The sequence below is a fragment of the Hydractinia symbiolongicarpus genome, chromosome 3 (assembly GCF_029227915.1).
Source record: "Hydractinia symbiolongicarpus strain clone_291-10 chromosome 3, HSymV2.1, whole genome shotgun sequence".
Lineage (NCBI taxonomy): Eukaryota > Metazoa > Cnidaria > Hydrozoa > Anthoathecata > Hydractiniidae > Hydractinia > Hydractinia symbiolongicarpus.
Genome location: NC_079877.1, coordinates 12,455,869 through 12,472,402, shown reverse-complemented (window position 1 = coordinate 12,472,402; position 16,534 = coordinate 12,455,869). Strand labels below are relative to the sequence as shown.

Below are 16,534 nucleotides of genomic sequence, written 5' to 3'. Positions count from 1 at the left end.
AACAGCTTTGATAACAACAAGAAAACGCAATACTAAGCTGTTCAAACAAATTCGAAGTTGTGGAAGAAATAAGTAACAGGTCATTAAAAGCGAGGAAAAATAAATTTGAGCCTTCTTTTAATTTAACATCATGGCATCCAAGACTGCGAGATGTGTTTTCCTTCTTTTCAATGTTTACTTCATAATCCAAGCTCATCCATTTAAGCTGTTAAATTGTGGTAAGTGATGTAACAGTATTTTTTTATAATTGTTCAAGAAGAAAAACGAGGTTTCACTAAACTGTCTATTTCTAATAAAAACAAAGGAAGATAACAAAGTTTGATTTTAATTAGGAAAGTTTTTAAAACCATTCCCTGACTACCCTATTCAGTTCTGATGGGTTTTTTTTAAATAACTCCTTATTGCTATGTTATATGGCTATGAAACTTATTGAGTTTCAATATTTATCTATTAGACACCTGCATGCTAAATTGTTAGGTCCCATACCTTTCAGAGGTTTTAATATTGGCCTTTACTCGAAACTACCCCTAAAAATCTCTATGAAACCTTATGATGAGTAAAATTTCATAACTCCTGTTAGGATTATCCTTAGAACTTGCAACTTGCAACCCAACTTTGTTTTATTAGGAAGAATCATTTTGCATAATTTGTACACGTGATTGATCCGAAAATTGGAAAAACCCGGATTTTCTCGGGCAATTTTTGGCAATTTTTTATGCGATCCACGTTAAAACCGGAAAACAGAAACTTCAAACAGAATGCAAAAATTCTATCTGGAACAAAAGAAATTAAATTTTAGGCAGATAGTGTCATTTTTAACAAATTTCAAGCTTCTTATTACGTCACAGAAAATGTGCTGACGCAAGCAAAAATTTATTGCTGCCATTTTGTTCCTTTTATGACGTACTATAAGTGTGCCAAGTTTGATTCATTTTGAACAACCCTATGAAAAGTTATTGAGGGGGGGGGGGGGGGGGGGGGGGGCGGTCATAGTATGTTCGAAAAACCCCGGACCGAATAGGGTTAAAGGTGAATCTCCAGGCGACGATCTTCACTACGATGGTCATCAATACTCGAATTTAATTAGTCGCGAATTTTGTCATGATGAAAATTGAATTGGTTTCTACTTTTCTTCACAAAAATCGTCGCGAATATCGTCCTGTGGAGATTCGGCTTAAAGGGTTGGAAATTAAGAATCTTGCGCTTTAAAGCTCAATAGCCTTATCAGTTCTGCATGATAATAAGCGCAGTGACTATGTAATAAGTCAGTCAATGCATATAGTAAAAATACATTGTTCTTGTGTTACTTTATCCAGATTTCCTACAAATTTTTACTCTAGTGACTGTCAAAATTTTCAAAAAAAAAAAGACTGTCAATAAGTTTTTGATACAAGAAACCAAAAAAGTATAACAAAGAGTTTGTTATATGGAAGCTTTCTATAAGAGTTTTTAAGCAGGGAAGTACAAAATATAGTTTGTAAAATCGAAATACTTGTTTTATTTATATCGAGATATTCGTTATATCGAGATATTCGTTATATCGAGATGTTCGTTGTATCGAGATGTTTGTTATCTCCAGATGTTCGTCATTTATGTCGCGATGTTTGTTATATCGAGATGTTCGTTATATCGAGATATTCGTTATGTTGTGGGTTCTGTTACCCCAAGAGTGCACTGTAGCTATACTTTTGCGAGCAGAAACGTTTGCGTTTTTTCATGCTCTAGGCCCTTTTTCGCAAAAGTTTTTTAAAGAGACAAGGATTTGTCTTAATTTTAGTAAGTTCTTTGATGCTATTGTTATTGTTTAGACAAAACCTCACCCGTGCAACTGACAGTCGATCGCTTTCCGTCACCACTCTTGTTAAAAAACAACGCAAATTTAACACTTTCTGCTGGTGTAGAAGTCAAACAAAAAATTCCCGAAGATCTGTATGTCAAAATTAGCGTCGCGAAGAAAATAGGATTCTGGGTTCGTATTCCCTGCATTGGTTGGTAAGTATCACTTCAGAATTTGTCACACCCTGCGATGATAAGCGACTCCTCACTCTAGTTATATACTGCTGATACATCAGATTCTTTTTCGGGTATGAACTTATACAATGATCAGAAAGGAGGACAGTTATTTTAGTTCAATTTTTAAAGCAGTAATACGGAAAATTTCAAGCGACTGTTATAGCTTTTGATCTTGCTGTATAAGTCCTGTTTGTGAAGTGATGAATATCTCAGCTCATTTTTTTTCTTATGCCTACTCTCCATTCCTTGTTGCATCTCTTTAGCGAATACTTTTACGATACTTGTTACGTGTGTTAACGACTTTGTGTTACGTGTTTACGGCATTTTGTTACGTGCTTACGACTTTTTGTTAAATGTTTACGGCAATTTGCTTTATCTTCAGTGATTTTGGAGTGGATTGCAAGAAAACACCAGAGCTGTGCATGGTGAGAGATATGTGTGCTGGATGTTCATTGAATGTTACTGACATTACCGTTAAGCTACCTTCCAACATTGAAGAAAAAATCCCTTCCTTTATACCGGGATTTGTTTTAAATGTAAGTATGATGACCAACTTTATCCCCAGTACCTGATTAAACTTTCTTATTTCGATATGCCTTTGGGGATAAGGTTGTGGAATGATCCCTCCTTTATACGCTGTCAAAGCAACTCTAAAAGTGTGTTGTTACCACAAAGCACAAGAAGTGGCCAACCTCTTCCTCAGACTGTTTAAATCGTTAATACAAAACGTAAAGTAACTTGATAGAAAAATCGTTTTTTCCCCGTAATATCTCCTAAAATAGAGTATTAATGTAAACTACGGTTATTTTCTTAGCACTATGGAGCACTTTTGTTCCAAGACAAAATCTTGTTCTAAATTTACTCTGGTTTCACGCGAAAAAAGGTAATTAGCTAAAACTACAAAATTATTAGCTTTTATTTCCGCAAGAAATTTTTAAGGTCTTGATTATGACGCTTGAAATGCGCTTAATATGCGTTTTCTTTCACGCGCTCTTACATTGGGTCAAATATGTCAACAATTAGTGGTTATGTCTTGTGATGTCTTACGCGCAGGAATTTCACCTTTTGGCATTTTAAATGCGGATAATTATTTTTATTTTGTGTTACATAAGTAATAATCATATTTGGCGTAGCTAAAACAATTTAACTCGAATGAATGATAGCTAGCATCCACGTTTCCAGGGCTCCTGATCTCTTTCTGATACTCTCTTAAAGCGTATCTGAGATTGTGAAAGACAAAAAAGAGCCTGTGGACGAGGTTGTAGAATTAGAAAATTAAACTTTAGTGGCTTCCACTTGTTGCTTTTCTTACTTTTGTATAGTGTAAAAGTATCGTTAGCTGTTATAAGAGGAAATTTACTAGCCTTTTATTTGATATTCTTTTCACAACTAGGGTGATTATTGGGCGAAGATTGACGTTGTTGAAGGAACAAATAAAAAGAACAGAGTGTCTTGTATTGAAGTATACGTAAACTTAAAAAGTTGAAAATAGATAAATATAATATATATATGTTATTGTTCAAGTTGTCTTTTATGTGAGTAGTTACAATGGGTGCATGTCCCATGGCTGATGTGTGACCTCAATGTCTGATTTGCATGCCATGGACGTAGAAAAGCCCTTAAAGCGATGTTGGTTATAACAAAATCAAATACACTATGGTTCCTTCACAAAGCACTTTATGGTCACAGTGCCAACTAGGAAGTAGCTATTCTAAAAAGATAACTTCTAAGGGAGTAGGGAGGAGGACAACGGGGGCATCGCGTTTATGACTACGTAACAACATAACTTAAAAACATATTGACAGCTAGTTTTATGTACTTTTCACATGCGCCACTAGTTTATCTCTTTTTTCTTGTACACTTGCTTGGCCTGTCTGTATGCGTTAATGAACAAGTTTTTTTATCAGTGTTATGCGTATTACAGTATCCGAGGAATGTCAAAGGCTCTAATTTATATTAACTTTATGTATAAAACGGGAAAACATTCTGAACGTGTTTTAACTATAAAATCATGACCTCCATGCTTAAATTTAGTGTACGAGATTAAAAAGATGATTTGAAAACAATTTATTGGATTTCAAAGCGTCAAAATCTTCCACTCAGAAAAAACCATGGCTTGCCCTCGCGGAGATATTGAATTCCAGCCTTAACTCCCTCAAAGCAAAAACATTTTTTTGACACTGCAATAGGCCAAGAATAAACATAAAAAAATAACAACATTTTATTGACAAAAAATAAGTTACCTTAAACTACAACTTTTTGCTTAAGAACTTAATTTAATAACAGCACATATTCAGGACACATGAAAATACCTAAGGCGTAAAAGAGGCCTGAGAATGAGGTTGGTTTAAAACTATATGTAAAAAAATCGCTCTATTAACCCCCCCTCCCCTTCCTTTAGCAAAGTTCACACTATCTATGTTTTAGTGAATGCAATGTTAGCCAGGAATCAGCGTATTTCTTTTTTACCACCAAATTGAAAAAAGGGAAAAATTACCCTGGGTCGCAAACGAATTTCCTGCGGTTAGAATACCGACCACGCCTTTTGATTAGTTACTTCTATGGTTGTTTGCTTACGTGATCATTATCGAAAAAAATCTTTCTTCTTTAATGGTGTCTCACAAGATTAAACATGATTAATTCCTTTATTATTTAAGAGGGTAGGTGTGACCACTCAGGATGAAACGCGTATCGCTCTCATATCAAAAACAGCTACAGGCTCTGGGATCGAGGTTGGATTTGCTCTGACACATTTCGTTTGCGTCTAAGCTTTTGTAAGATAAAAGCTTGAAAAAAACTAGGTTTAACGTAATGTATACTATCTATATTTAAAATTTGAACAAAGACATACAACTAACGGAATACGCTCTTTCTCTGAATATTTTTTTAAAACTATAGACTAGAGAACAAAGTATCATTTCTACATCGATCTAATTGTTTTAGGTTTCAAGGAAAATGCAAATTTAGAATATGAACCTAGCATTCACATTTTGCAGCTCGAGACATGCAAATCGTCGAATTAAAATAAATTGCACGAAGAAAAAAATTACAGGCTGATTGCACGACGCAATATCTGTGTATTCTTCTATTATATTATTGGCGCCAATTCATACGCATAAAATTGGTCCATAGACCATTTTTAAAAGATAAGTTTCCACTCCATTATCGTAAGTCTAAATGAATATACTTGAGCATGCACTAAGGCTATTCCCGCTAACTTTTATTTACCCGAAGTAGCTTCGACCAGCGTCTAGCAGCATTATTGAACTAGCAAGCAAACAAAATAAATTTACCAATCAGAGGTAAATAATTTAGGATTTTAAAACATTAAAATTAAAATACCAGACATAAACCATGAGCAGATAAAACCTACTTAGATTAAGAAGGAGTAATTTAAGCCAAACTTTGAGGGAATTTTTAACTACACATTTTTCACTTATGGTATTATTACTTTTCGCAACTAAACATTTTATAATAATGATTTTATAATAATGAAAAGCGCAGGTAATTGCTCGACCCAGCATCTTTTGCCGTGGCTAGAACTATCAGAAAGACCAGCTCCGTTGAGCAGCAAATAGTCCTGGGGAAGAGGTTGGTAACTGAGGTTCTTCGAAAGGCCTAAGAAAAAAAATAGTTCAATAATGTATGACATGTTATACAAGCGATACTTATTCCCTGCCTAAATAAATTTTTGAAAACCCACATTTGTTCTTTTTCCTTTCAAATTTTTTTCCATATAAACCGTCTCGTATATATAGCCAGCAGAGGCTCATGTTTGTTTTCAATGATAGCATTTAGAAGCATTCAGCCACAAAAAGATTCATCAACAGCCGTAATGCTTCGAAAAAGACCTGGGGACGTTTATTATTAATTTTCAAGGAGCGTCTATTAGAGGGGTGGTATACATATCACTGTATCAATTCCTCATTGTATACATCGCTCGGCTGCATTATACATTTCAAATGAGGTTTAGTGAAGATCCTTTATTGCAATTTCATCCTGAGTGCTTCTTTTTCGCTGTTTGATAAATGTGGATAGCGGAAAAACAAAAAGAAGATTCAGGAAACGAGTTTCCCTTATCGGTTAAAATATATAAAACATTGCATTTTTGTTTTTTAAACACCCTTTGGGGCATGCTTTAGAGGGTGCGTTTAATAGAAGCTAAGGGGATATAACCTCCTAAGTGGAAAGGATGTTTATTGAAAGAAATCTGAAGGAGGGACGTTTGATTCGGAAATTGGGCGGGAGGTGAAGTGCCTAATAAAGGGCTGAAGTGCGCACAAACTCACACCACGAACACGGGCATCAGCAGCACATATCCAAGAGGTCTGGACACTATATCATAACGGTTATCGATTTCTCTGTACCGATTTCGAATCCGATTTTGAAAGTGAAAGTGAATACTTCGCCCAGACATTTTAAGCAGAGCAAAGCAGTCATCTTTGTAAGAAGACCTTTATTTACCTTCTTCCTCGAAATCTGTTCATGGCAATCAAAGGTCGGAGATGATGCTGGTAAGAAATCTGCATGACTTTTTTGTTTTTTTTCCTAAACATTTTGGGCAGAATGAGCCATCTCATCCCAACTTTTTAGGAACTGTATATTCGTACGCACTTTAATATGACATAAAGTGCGTATTAATAGTGCGTAGCGCTATTCATACGTAGAAAAAAGGAAAAAGAATCCTAACCCTAACCCTAAAGCACTTTACGTACGAATAGCGGATGAACATATACATACGCAAAAAGGGGCAAAAGTGCGTACGAATATATATACACTACGAACTTTTTAGCTAGCTAGACACAGGAGTTTGTATGGCTAGCTACATTATATGCGTCTATATGCAATCTAAGGCTGAGTGAAATTACATCACAGTTTCTTGTGCTCTGCCCACATGTTTCTGAGTACCAATGTAATAAAATTTATTGTATATTTCTTAACGAGATGCCTACAAGTATGTGACCGTATTTTAATTTTTTTTGCTACAAGTACGTGAATGTGTAAAATGCGTACATAAAATCACTGCTGACACCCTTTGTGCGTGGCGTGAAGAATATTGCAGAAGGTGCAAAATAGCATTCCTTGTGAGTTATTTGCAAGTGAAAGAATTGTTGTTGATTAAAAAAATTAATTTATTGAAAATGAATGTTGGTAGTTTTGTAGTTTTGACGAATTGCTAAAGGCTATTAACGAGCATGAAAAGTCAACTTTTACACAACTGTATTTAAGGAGTTCAAGATCGGTAGAAAGTGCAGCAAAAAGAGCTAGCAAGAAAGTTTTTAAGGAAGAGTTGAAGTATGCAGAAATAGAACACGCTTGCATTCATGGGGGGGGGGGGGGGGGGGGGAATTTAAATCAGCTTCTACTGGAAAGCGCAAACATAATGCGTAAGTTTTTTTATATATATATATTGCTATCCATATTTTTTTCGTTTTAATAATTACCTTATCAAAGTGAGGGTAAAATGTTTTGGACAAAAACTGTATGTGAAATCAATTACATGAGAACATAATCATCCTGTTACTAAAGTAAGTCACCTTGATTGTATGCACAGAAAAACTTGCAGTGAGTCAAATATTCCGTTTTTTCTTACAGGAATGTTTTGATGAAAACCTTTCACTGCAGGCATCACAAATGTTAAAAGTAAAAGCCAAGAAAATTAATTCAAAACCATATTTCCAATCTGTGTGGGAAAAATGTTATCTTGAAAGAACTTCATAACATGAGCTAAAAAAACAACGAGAGTGGCCGAAATAATGTACAACAGCTACTCGAAGAAATGAAAAGTGTGCCAGGTAAATTTGAATGAAAGTGAGTGTAGTTACTATTCTTCCATAATAAAAAATTCCGATGCAAAAATAAATGTAAGATAATAACTAACAAATTTTCTTTAGGGGCAACTGTGGTAGCTGGAGACATAATCTTAATTTCAATTGTCACAGCCACGAAACAATTAAAAAACATCATCTGGCACATTACTTTCATAGTGGAGCGTTTACTGAATCACAATTAGACACATGCATGAAGTGGCTGTGTTTTTCATTCCCGACATTAACGCTGAACTATTTGACAAAGGTACACATATTTTCGTTGCAGCCTTAATGTTCTTTTTTTTACTAATATGAGCATCATATCTTCTGTATAATATTCTTAACATGACCGTAGCCTGAAAACATATAATCAGCCTTGTAACATAAATAGTCAAAGTTGTAGAGATGTAAATAAAAGCTCCTAGCACAGAAAACCCTAAAAAGAAAATATCTTTTCATCGTCAACTCTCCAACCAACCCGCTGGCCAAGCGACTTCTAGAAAAAAGAAATACGTGAGTGTCGTACTTCCAGCAAAAGAAAGTAAAAATACGTAAATGCAGTACTTCTAGCAAAAAATAGTAAAAATACGTGAATGCAGTACTTCTAGCAAAAAAAGTAAAAGTACGGTCACATACTTGTAGCCACTTCGATTTCTTAAATTTTCATTAATTGCTAATGGTTGTGAAAAAAACAGCAAAGACGAGAAGCATATTTCTCTTGTTTCATGTTAGTACATGAAATCACAGTCCCGATATTTACTTGCACACGCATCTAAGTGATTATGTAATGCCCGATGCGAGTGCAGAAATGGAGGTAAAAATGTAAACAAACTGAGTGGAAAAGTTACCTCCATTTCTGCGCGCGCAGGATAAGCACGGCACTATGATTGAGCACTATGAATTACACTTTAGTTTAGGGGAAAGGGGGAGGATGTCAGGCTCGATATTGGGGAGCCTCAAACACGATGTGGTGTTTCTTCTCGATGTTGGGGAGCCTCAAACACGATGTGGTGTTTCTTCGCCTTTACTCTCAACACGTCAACAAATGTTAACTCGCCTGAAATGTCTCATGTAAAAACATTTGCATCTCTTGTGGAAACTCTAACTCACCCGGGGTGCCTTTTCAACTATCGTGGAATTGCATACATCTCAATCACTCTCATGAAATCACATACATCTCAGCAAATCACATGTCTCATGGAAACACAACTCATTTCTTAGGAAAACAAATCCATCTTCATCCTATTCCACTGGCAAAGGAAGCCCAAATCCTCACCAGTGCAATTCATCAGTGCTACTAGCTCTAGAAGAAAATTTGGAAATCAAAAGCAGCCAAAATTTGGTCACCAAGAAAACCTTAGTCAAGAGCACTGTTATTAGCCGGCCTGCGTCTTTGATGCCAATTGATCCCTTTGTTTTGTGTTATGGATTGTTTGTTGCAGACATACTGTTGGTCCTTTTTCATATCCTTACCTACTAACTTCCACTGTTCTCTTTTAGGTGCTGCTCTGAAAAAGGATAACACAGTAATGGTTGTGTTAGATTTCTCATCTTTGAAGGGGTGTTGGTGAATGATGGGATTTCAAAATATCAATACTCGGTTTTGTATTCTTCTTTTGATGATGTTGTGAGCATGGTTATTTGTTTAGGTTGGAATGGTTTCTTAGCTAAGTTAGATATTAAGCATGCTTCTATATTGTGCCCTTCACCATTTATCTTTGATATTTTTTCAGACTTGTTGAATTGGATCCTTTACCAACTCGCTTTTTTAAGAAATTTATTACATTACCTAGACAATTTCATAACAGGTGGAAGGACAAAAAAGAAGTTTCTTACAACATTACAAATAATTAAAGATGTCTTCTCAGCACTCAATGTCCTTTGCTTGCAAAGTTGTTAATTGTGGTTGCATGTTCTTAAGGCGCCTGAAGATCTTTCCACATTTGTGAGTAGTTTGTTCCACCACATTAACTACTTCCAAATCACGAAAGGACATAGCATGGTGGTGTAGTTCTTGCCAACTATTAATGGTGTGGCTATGGACAGTTAGAATAAGTTCTTCCTCCATTTAAAATTTATTTACAGATGCGTCTTACATAGGTTTCGGTGGTTTCTTTGATGGTTCGTGGTTCTCCATTAAGTTTAATAGGAAGCGTCACAATATTTTCTTTTTGGATATTTTGACTATTGTGTTTGTCTTGTTCACAGACAATGAGGCATTGGTGCATATTTGGAACACAGGTTCTGTAAATACAAGCAAATTACGAGGTTAATTAGAAAATTGTTCTTTAACGCTCAAAATAACATTAATTCGCTATTTCGCAGGTGTGAGAAATATTTATGCTGATTTGCTTTCCCGTTTGCAGGTGTCAAAATTTTAAGACTTGTGTCCAAAAGCAGACAAGCTATACCCATACCACTTCCTCCAGCAATGTCAGATCTCTTACTGGGCGATTGAAAATTAACTTAAATTCAGCGCTTTTAGCAAACACCCAGTTAACTTATAGCTCTGGTTTCCGGGCATACAAAAAAATCTGCTATAAACTATCAACACCTTTATTTCCACTTCAGGAATGAACTTGAAACTCTTTGATACCTCCCTTGTGTCAATGTTCAAGTAAAAACCATGAAAGTTTATATTGCTGGAGTCCAATATGACAGTGTTGTTAATGGTCATAACATAATGCCATTTTTTTAAAAAAGAAACCAGTCTAAAAGAAACCTTAGGCTTAGAAAGTCAAAGTCTCCAACTTTAAGAAACTAATTTACATAAAACAGAAAAAAGGGAGACAGAATAAAAAGATTTTTTTTTTAAGGTGGATATTTAAACATCTATTTATAGCAAACTAATGTATATATTACCTTATCTTAAACAAATCAAAAATGTTCTCAAAAAAGCATTGTAAATAAAAGATTTTTTTAAAGAAATTTTTCAGACTCAAATAAGGAAAATTAAGAAACTTTCAGACTCAAATTATCAAAATTTTAAACTCCAGGCTCAACCAAATGCTTGGAAAGAAGTTTGCCTAACATTCCTTTACTTTGCCTTCCAATTACTCCAGCTCATCTGTTAGAAATTTTGTTGTTCTAGGGGATAGCCAATTTCCTAACTGCGATAAAGCTATGTGACATTACTTAGTATTACTGGCATTTTCGGCTATTGTCAATATCAGAGTACATCTCTCCTACCAAACACAAATAGGATCCTCTCACACCCTTATCACAGCATGATTTTAGTTCATAGGACAGTAACATTCTTTACATTTTATTTTACACTTTACATCAAAGTTGAAAAACTCCATTTAGAGTCTGTAAGAGCCTGTAAGGTTGGTTTAGCCAGATAATATTAGTACCATGCTTATTGTATCCCTAAAATGCAGCGCTATGCTCAGGACATGTCAATGCGCCTGACGCTCAGGGCATATCGATGCACCTCATGCTCAGGGCATCTCAATTCTTTTATACACCTAATGCTCAGGGTATAAATGAAAGGACCAGTAATTAGCATGTGCCTGACGCTCACGACATGTCGAGGACATGACACTCAGGGCATCTCATCTGTCTCTAAGCCTGATGCTCACGAAGACGTCTTCTGATGCCCAGTATAGCATAATATTTTTGTGCATGTGACGAAGCATGAAGGAGGCACCTGCATTCCTACCCAATCCCAGACCTTCTATAAATAGTCCAACGCATACAGAACGTGTTGTATCTACTCATTCCTATAGAAATACATTGTTTCTATAAGTTCTTCTCTAGGAGATAGATGCTGTTTTATATAAGAATAGTGTTTTTTGATTTTGGCCTAACTATTCTAACTTTTTGACAAATATTATCTTCATTATTCTTTATAGTCTTACCATAACTGTGGCCTTAAAATATATAATGCCTTAATAAATAAACCTTGCTATAATTTGCTATAGCTAATGACAAGGTCGGCTACGTGTAATGGAATCATTGTTGCTTTGGACAAATAAAGAAGTTCAGTTTACTTGATCATCATCATTCATCATTCTCAGCCTAACGTCCGTTTTCCATGCTAGCATGGGTTGGACGGGGTATATTAATGACCCTCTTCCAATCTGATCTAGGCTGTGTTAGATCTAAACTCAACTTCCTCTGTATCAAGTCTGTCCTTATAACCCCCTGCCAAGTCTTTCTCAGTCTGCCTCTGGGCTTTGCCCCAGGAACTATCAAGTGTCTACACTTTCTTACCCAATTACCCCCCTCCATTCTTTCCAAGAGCCCCAGCCAATTCAATCTTTTTATCAGGATAACATCTTTAATTCTACGGATACTTAGCGTGCTTCTTAGCTCATCTGAACTCTTTCTGTCTCTCAGACTGGCGTTACACATCCACCTAACCATTCTCATATCATTCCTTTCTAAACGGTCAAGATCTTCCTGCTTCACTGCCCATGTCTCACTACCGTACAACATAACACTTCCTACACAGGCCTCATACAACCTACCTTTTAAATCAATTGACAAGGCTCTGCTAGTCAACAAAGGAAGTAACTTTCTGAACTTTTTCCAAGCAGAACCTATGTTCACCCTTAGCCCTTTCTCTTCCAGTCCTTTCTTCCACTTCTCAAACATGAAAAAGTAAGCTTTTAATTAAAATTTTGTATTTAAAACAAAAAGCTTGCCATATTTTTAGGATCTTGAAGGAATCCCAAGGTACTTTTACAAGTTGGACTGAGCTGAAAGATTTCAATAAAAAATTTTCAATGACATATTCACTTTTTGTTAAAAACTTTGTTTAACTTCAGGTATATAGCTTTTTAAATATTTATACTTCTTCTTGCTTGACTGCCATCTTGGGTATCTTTGACCTTTTTCTTTTTTTCCAGTCTTCTTTAGTAGCACGTGACCCTGTTACGTAATATTTATGTAGCGCTTTAAACCTTACTGACTGTTTTAGCCAGAACAGATACATTCGTGGGCAAAGTAAAACAAAAGCTCTTACGAACGATTGTTTTTTTTAAAAAAGGTAAAAATAATTCTGCATAGCTTCTCACACAGAGAAGCAATCAAATGAGATATTAAATGTGCATGATTTTTATTTCAAGAACTTTTGTTTATAACACAGGTTGTGCATGATTTTTATTTCAAAGCACTTTATTTAAGATACAGATCGTGAAGTTTACTGAACGTTCAACATGCTGAACATATCGAAAAGGGTAGAGGTAGGTTGTGGGAAGGGGCTGAACAGTCCCCTTTAAAGCTTGAATAGGGTTAAGGGCAGTTGCAGTGTTTATAATTGGTGACGGCTCCCTTAGCATTTGCCAACATATGGAAAAATGCATTTTAAAACGTAATACTGTTGGTATTTATTTGACGTGTTAAAATCGCAAATGAAAAATCCATAGGACTTTGTGCGATCACACATGCGTAAGAAAAGCTAAAGGCACTACAAAGAAAAAAAAGCAATTGTTTTTTCAGCGACATATGAATTAACATTTTTTTTGCGCCGCAACTACACCAGTAAAAACAATTTGTAACCACTTGTGGCTAAAGTAAATTATACCAAAAAATGCTATAATATATTTAATAAATTTTTTTTACTATTTACACATTTAACTACTTTTTTGTGTGTATTACTTTTTTCTGGTAAAAGAATGTTTTATTTATTTCATAGCTGGACCCTTTTTTTGTTTTGTTGAGTTCAAAAATTACTAAATAAATTTTGTCGACACGAAAAAACTTTAAAAACTGTGGCAGTACTCTAATAAATGTGGAAATTGTGACGACAGTTATTTGTTGATGCTAAAAATGCTGAATTATGTGAGTTTTGTTGGACATTAATGCATGATGTATGCTTTTGAAAGGTCTTATCATGGAGATGCAGAGTAGTTCGGAACCAAAAGGCCTGGGGACAAGGTTAACATACTGGTTGCCTCACATTTTCGTATCTAAACGTTTTTAGGACGAAACCAGCAGCGTTGATGTTTGTGCTATATATTTAAAAAATATCATAAGAAAACAAACTTTATTTAGACAGTAATTTCTGCCTCTTCCTGTGTTGTGGGATGAATTAAGGTAGTTTTCTTTTCTATTGATTTTTTAATATTTTTGAATATAGTATATCCATCTACTGAGTAACTTAGGTTCCCAATAATCCCCTTATACAATTGTTGGGAACAAGGTTGGCAATACTCATTTGAGCATCATACCCCCCCCCCCCAGGTCGACAGGTTATAGATCAGTAATTTTTACAACCTGTTTATTGAAATAATTTTTTTTCAATTTAAAATAAAAAAAATCATGCACACAGGTGCTGCTAATATATTATTTTTTTCGTTTTATTGCTTTGACAGCTGGTATATCATTTGGAATTATTTTTTAAATAATTAAAAATTGTTTGTACAGAGATTGATTTGGAAAATGTGTTGAATTTTTTTAACTTTAACTATTGCTGCCATTTTGTTTCTTTTATGATGTACTATAGGTGTGCAATGTTTGATTCAATTTGAACAATCCTGACAAAAGTTATAAAGGAGGCGGAATTCCCCCCATCATTATATGTTCAAAATACCCAAGACCGGATAGGGTTAACGCAATGTATGTAAAATTCATATTTTAAGAAAAAAATATTCTTTAAAGATTTAAACTCAGCTTTTTTTAATGGCTTTATACATTTATACTTTGATCAATGTTGTTTATAAATTGGATGAACTCCACACTATGATCCATTATGAAAGATCATTCCTAGCATATGTTGGTAAAAATTGGTAAAAATGACAGCCATAGTTTAATAATTAAGAAAAAATAAAAGGAGTTTGAAAGTTAAAAAGTATTTATTAGTTAAGCTTTTCTTACACTAAGTACATCTTCAGACTATATAAACAAACACTATATAAACGTTTAAATATAAAAGTTTTAATATGTTCAAATGTTTCACTAAAACTCCACCCATGAACTGCCATTGCAATTTATTGCATGATTTTGACAGTAAAAAACGCACAACAGAAGTAACTTTGTGTTGTTGGATACATGTTATTACAGAATAATAATTGATAAGGATGAGCATCTGTAGCAGTGTTTCTGCTCTTTATAAATGTATGAAGAAAGTCCTGACTATAATAAATCGATCAAAGTTTCCCTATGAACTAAATGTTTTAACTTACTCAAGTCAGGCTTCTTGAAATACCCAACTGTACCTCATGATGTTGATTTTGCAGAAAGCTTCAGTAACTGTTGTGTTACTTTTTGATGTTTCTTTGTTGAAACATTTTGCCGTTTTTTTTATGGAAAAATTTATTGCGTGTACATTATAAAATATCTAAATTTTTTATCACCATAGTTCTTTAGCTATCTTTAACTATCTTTTTTTGTACTCTTCCACTTTGAAACTCTTAGTATAAATTATACAATAATCGTGGTCATACATTTCAGAAAATAGAAAAACTATTATTTCCAGTTCAGTCACTTTTAGATCTCAAGACTTTCAGAAAAGACGTAACTTGTTCTTTATTTTGAAAAAAAAGGATAATGTGATCAGATTTTTCTTAAGCCGTGATTTGGGACAAAATGCACTTGAGCAAAACAAATGCTCTGAATGACCTGATCATATGCTTAAAATCCAAATCAAAGTAATTTGCTGTTAACAAACGGGTACAGAGCTATCAAGGTTAAAAGATTTTATTTTAAGTCATTAAAATGACAATTTTGATTTTAAACTTGTGTGTAGTAGATGAAATATCAAAGGACCCCTTTTGTGAAAGTTACACACAGAAAAACAAAGGTACCATTATATCTATCCAAGATTAATAATAGGCCTGATTAATGTCAAATTTAGGAATAATTTTAAAACACTTGTTATTGCTTTTAAATAGTTTACAACATATTTCATTGACACAGTGAGCTGAATAAATATTTTATTTTCTCCTATTTTTAGGGAATTCAACATGTCAAAAAGTACCACACTGTTTACTTTATGGATCTCTGGTATTTGTCACATAAAATTATGATTGCGTTGGTAATTAAGTTGTTCATGACAGAACTTTCTTGTTCTGATGTCACAGAGTGCAATAAAGGTAAACATTATATTATATATAGGGATATATCTAGGTAGTAAATTCTATTTTTAGCTCATTTTTTCTGTGATCCATCTACACTACTATACTGTAAAGCATCATGGTAGAGTGGTTGAAGTTCATATTCACTACATCTTTTGTGTGTAATAATTTTCTTTACTATTTCTCATAAAATATGGGCCTTAAGACGTACGAAGATGATTTTGTATTATTATCTAATTTGCTGAGTGTAAAGAAATTTCTAGGTAAAAATGATTAATAAAGAAGAAAAGCTCAAGTTTTTTACTACTTCATGATTTTTTATCTACTTCTATTTTAAAAGAAACTTTAACTCAACTATATTGAAAGGTTGTGCAGAGTTTTTATGTTTTCTAACAATAGTTTTTTTTAAAGCCTTAAAAATTCATCATTATCTGGAAAACAATATTTCCAAAAAAATCTCTTGTCCATCATCATCATCATCATTCTTGGCTTAACGTCCGTTTTCCATGCTAGCATGGGTTGGACGGGGTATATTAATGACCCTCTTCCAATCTGATCTAGACTGTGTTAGATCTAAACTCAACTTCCTCTGTATAAAGTCTGTCCTTATAACCTCCTGCCAAGTCTTTCTCGGTCTGCCTCTGGGCTTTGCCCCAGGAACTATCAAGTCTCTACACTTTCTTACCCAAT

At 34.4% G+C, this 16,534-nt stretch overlaps 2 protein-coding genes across 5 annotated transcripts in view; both read left to right on the top strand.

Moving 5' to 3' along the window:
• The first annotated feature begins 57 nt into the window (after positions 1-57).
• Positions 58-3,536, top strand: LOC130635423 (uncharacterized). Its single transcript, XM_057444754.1, has 4 exons — positions 58-218; positions 1,809-1,992; positions 2,396-2,549; positions 3,407-3,536. The coding sequence occupies exons 1-4, from the start codon at positions 131-133 to the stop codon at positions 3,497-3,499; spliced, it is 519 nt and encodes a 172-aa protein (XP_057300737.1). The 5' UTR covers positions 58-130; the 3' UTR covers positions 3,500-3,536.
• Positions 3,537-6,220: 2,684 nt separating this feature from the next.
• LOC130635761 (uncharacterized) overlaps positions 6,221-16,534 on the top strand; it is a 37,628-nt gene continuing 27,314 nt past the window's right edge. For 2 of the 4 annotated variants that reach the window (XM_057445226.1, XM_057445223.1), the window contains exons 1-4: positions 6,222-6,527; positions 7,609-7,824; positions 7,908-8,088; positions 15,724-15,862. The gene's annotated coding sequence lies outside the window, so the exon portion shown is untranslated. Of the gene's footprint in view, positions 6,528-7,608; positions 7,825-7,907; positions 8,089-15,723; positions 15,863-16,534 lie in introns of all 4 variants that reach the window. The other 2 variants (XM_057445227.1, XM_057445225.1) reach the window with 2 other exon arrangements.